The 4,371-nt window shown below is 32.3% G+C and overlaps 1 protein-coding gene across 1 annotated transcript in view; it reads left to right on the top strand.

Annotated features, from left to right (window-relative positions):
- The window catches only part of HELRODRAFT_141392 (hypothetical protein), a gene marked incomplete at both ends in the record, with an annotated part of 9,405 nt that extends 6,325 nt beyond the window's left edge, over window positions 1–3,080 (top strand). Inside the window, 4 exons of the mRNA XM_009020071.1 lie at window positions 1,422–1,554; window positions 2,068–2,178; window positions 2,563–2,690; window positions 3,024–3,080. Of these exons, the coding sequence (XP_009018319.1) occupies window positions 1,422–1,554; window positions 2,068–2,178; window positions 2,563–2,690; window positions 3,024–3,080 (429 nt within the window). The remainder of the gene's footprint in view (window positions 1–1,421; window positions 1,555–2,067; window positions 2,179–2,562; window positions 2,691–3,023) is intronic.
- Window positions 3,081–4,371: the final 1,291 nt, after the last annotated feature.

The raw sequence follows: 4,371 nt of genomic DNA on the forward strand, positions 1-4,371 counted from the left end.
GTAGCGCGCACTGCTTCGGCCTTAATTACATCTACTTCCCATTCATCTTCCTCATCTACTCTACTCATCTCTTCATCCTCATCTTTTTCATCTTGTAATCGTCGTCGTCGTCATCATTTCATCTGGTCATTTTCTCATCATTTTCATCCATCTCTCATCCAATTCATCATCATTTTCATCCATCTCTCATCCAATTCATCATCATTTTCATCCATCTCTCATCCAATTCATCATTATTATCACCCATCTCTCGTTTAGTTCATCATTATTATCATCCATCTCTCGTTTAATTCATCATCATTTTCATCCATCTCTCATCCATTCACCATCATTTTCATCCATCTCTCGTTTAATTCATCATCATTTTCATCCATCTCTCATCCATTCACCATCATTTTCATCCATCTCTCGTTTAATTCATCATCATTTTCATCCATCTTTCAACCATTCATCGTCGTCGCCGTTATCATTTCAATTAATCCATTTTCTCATCTAATCAGCACTCTTATGGTCATCTTTCTAGTCATCATTTTTATCGTTGGTGTGGCCGTCATCATCATCATTCATCTGGGCATAATATATTTTATTATAATTATTATTATTATTATTATTCATACTGTTATTATTATTTTTATTATGATCATCATCATCTTTATCATCGTTCGTTCATCCAGTCAGATATCATGTTTTTAAACGTCAAAGTCGTTATTATCATCAAGTATTTCTTTTTCTCTCTCTCTCTCTCTCTCTCTCTCTCTTTCTTTCTCTCTCTTTCTCTCTCTCTCACACACACACACAAATACACGTAGGTACACATTAAAGAAATAACTAGATTATATAGACCTTTACAATGGAATTGCATTGTACTAATGTTTCAAATTTTTCAAGTCACACCATGTTTCAATGTTCTTATGAAAGTAGAGATATTTTTGTCTGTGTGTGTGTGTATCTGGCTTTGTATGTGTGTCTTTGCATGTGTGTGTATGTGTACATGTGTGAGTATATGTGCGCGTGTGTGTGTCTACGTATGGATTTTAAGAGTAACTGAAATAGTATGGATAATTTTTATCAAACTAAGACCTTTATTTTATCGTTGTCACAAGGTCAGCCTTGAATGTAATAACCACAATTATAACGATTATGGGAACGATCTTTTATTCAGCAATAAAAACAATAAAAATGGCAGTACAAATAAAATAAAATAATGAAATAAAATAAAAGGCCAAGTGCAATAAATAGAGTATTAATCTGAGAAGCTCATCATTCAAATAAAGAGAGTACGACCAGAGTTAATTAGTTTTAAAATTGATTCATTCCACATTTCTGTCGCAATAGATAGCGTACGACGATGATATGGCAGAGTTAATTATAATAATATTATAATAATTATAATTATAATATTAATGTTGACTAACTACCAGAGTGGGACCCTATCTGCCCTACCCCATCTGGTGATGACGATTGTGGTGCCGATTGGAGGTTTCATGGCAGACACCCTGAGAAAGAGAAAAATTCTGTCAACCACTGCCGTCAGAAAAATATTTAATTGTGGTGGTGAGAGAGAAAAAATTTACTATTTATCTTTGATAAGTTTTATTACTTTAGTTAGATTTTGTTCTTTTTAGATTAATTTAATTATAATTAATTGTTTAATTAATTGTTTAATTAGTAATTTATTCGATTTAATATGCATATTTGTCTTTTTATCAAATCACGATATTTTAATATTCGCGTCCATCCGGTTAATCTGCCAGTGTATTAACTTTGCAATCGAGTTTTAAGAATTAATTACTAGCAATAATAATAGAACTTCTAAATGCAGTAATAGTAGTAGCAGCGGCAAAAATAAAAGTATAAGTGGCAGTAGTAGTAGCGACAGCAGCTGTAGCCGTAGTGGCAGCACCAGTAGTAATGTAGTAGTAGTAGCAGTAGTAGTAGTAGTAGTAGTTGTAGTAGTAGTAGTTGTAATAGTAGTAGCTGTAATAGTAGTAATTCATAATTATAAATAATTAACTGATGACTAAATTATGAAAAAAAATTATTATACAAAATTCAAACAAAATTGAGGATTTGGACTGGAGGCTCTGTTTCTGCTGGGCGTCGGACTGACCAAAGATACCGTGACTGCTATCTCCTGCTTGACCGTGGCTGTTGGTTTTAGCGGATTTGCTATATCCGGTTTGTTTGGGATGATTGAGTGAATGAATGCATGGATGAATGGATGAATAGATAGATGGGACGGTGAATTTATGGATAAATGAATGACTGATCGACTGACTAACTGACTGAATAAATGGACGGATGGATAGGTAAATGTTGAGTGCATTTTCAATGGAATATTTAAAATTCTAGATGTTCTTTGAAAATTTAAAAACTCATACACAGCAATTAAAAACGTACAAAACAGTATAAAAATGTACAAAAAATGTACAATTATATCGACTACCGATCAAATGATGGCTAACTGTGAAACAAAACAACCAAGCAAAACACCACAACTCACAACAACATACCAAGCTAAGGAAACAATCACACCGATAAATTATTAACCCCCTCGCCCAGGGTTTAACGTGAATCATTTGGACATAGCACCGCGGTATGCCAGCATTTTGATGGGAATGTCTAATGGTGTTGGAACGTTGGCCGGGATGTTTTGTCCCATCGTCACTGAAATGATAACCAAGGATGGAGTACGTTCGCTCCAATCGACCATCCGTTCATTCGTTTATTCTTTCTTTCATTTATTTATTTATTTATTCATTCATTCATTTATTCATTCATTTATTCATTCATTCATAAAATTTTTATCAGCGGTAAGTTATAAAATTTGAAGCACTCTGACGAATAAAATTACCAAAACGATAACATTTTTCAAAACATGACATATTAAATTTGAAAATAAAATCTAAACAGAAATTTAAAAAAAACTTCACAAACATTTCAACTTGATAGGACAAAACAATAACTTCCACATGATATTATTATTAGTGTAATTGTTGAGATATGAAACAACTTTGGAACAGACGGCAGACGAATGGGACACAGTGTACATCATAGCCGGAGTCATCCACATCTTGGGGGTCATCTTCTACGCCATATTTGCTTCAGGGGAGAAACAACCCTGGGCAGACCCACCAGAAGAAGAAAACCCGGAAGAGGTAGCTGCCAGGACTTTGAAGGCAGCCAATGATATCGTGATGAAGGAAAAGAGTCCACCTGATTGGTCGAACGCATGTTACAAGACCAATATAGAAACAGTTCAGCAGCCAATGAACAACAGTTTAGATGATGTCATTATCAATGGAGGGCCAAAGAACCCATTTAAGACCCAAGCACCGAAACCAACCAATCAACAATCCTATCTCTCTCAACAAATCATGAAACAACAACAACAACAACAACAATCTGCCAGACAACAGGACTCCAATCGACAACAACAACAACAACCAAGACATCACAATGATGACAATAATGTTGCAGATGATGTTGATAATGATTCTGACTACGGAAGAGGTGATGATGGTAATGATGCTACTAATCTCGATAACAATAAGACGCTTTAATGACCTACTTAAGCTTTAGCGATTGATTAGCAATAATTTTAGATGATAATAATGTTTGGTGAAAATATTTTTTTGAAAATTGTAGACAAATGAAAAATTATTAATTTAAAAAAAAAAATATCTGATATTGTATAAACATAAAAAAAATAAATTGTTCCACTTTGTTCATAGTCCGTTTGTACTATTGTCCAATGGAGTAGATATTTAATATGTCTTGGTGATTTTTTTTCAAGATTAAACTTCAATCTTTTATTCTTTCATTCATTTGTTCGTTCATTCATTTATTCGTTCATTCAACCACACATTCATTTGTATGTTCGTTTATTCATTAATTTATTCATTCCTTCAATCAATCAATCGTTCATTAATTCATTCATTCAATCAACCATTTAACCAGGCCATCATTTATTCACTCATTCACTCATTTATTTGTTCAATCATTCATTCAGTCATTCATTCCTTCATTTATTTATAAATTTATTCACTCATTCATTCACTCATTCATTCACTCATTCGTTCATTCATTCGTTTGTTTGTTAGCGCTATTTGATCTGCAAATTTTTTCAATGTGTAATAAGCTTGATCGTACTTTCACTAAATTGTTAATATTATTATTATTATTATTATTATTATTATTATTATTATAAATGTAATTGTTAGTGCTGTTATGGTTAATAATAATAATGTATATATATATATATATATATATATATATATACCTTTATTATAACAAAATAAATTTTGTTATTTTTGCATCATCGTATATTAACTATTGGGGATCGTAGTTAGCATATTAACAATATTATAT

Source organism: Helobdella robusta, assembly GCF_000326865.2.
Source record: "Helobdella robusta unplaced genomic scaffold HELROscaffold_26, whole genome shotgun sequence".
NCBI lineage: Eukaryota > Metazoa > Annelida > Clitellata > Rhynchobdellida > Glossiphoniidae > Helobdella > Helobdella robusta.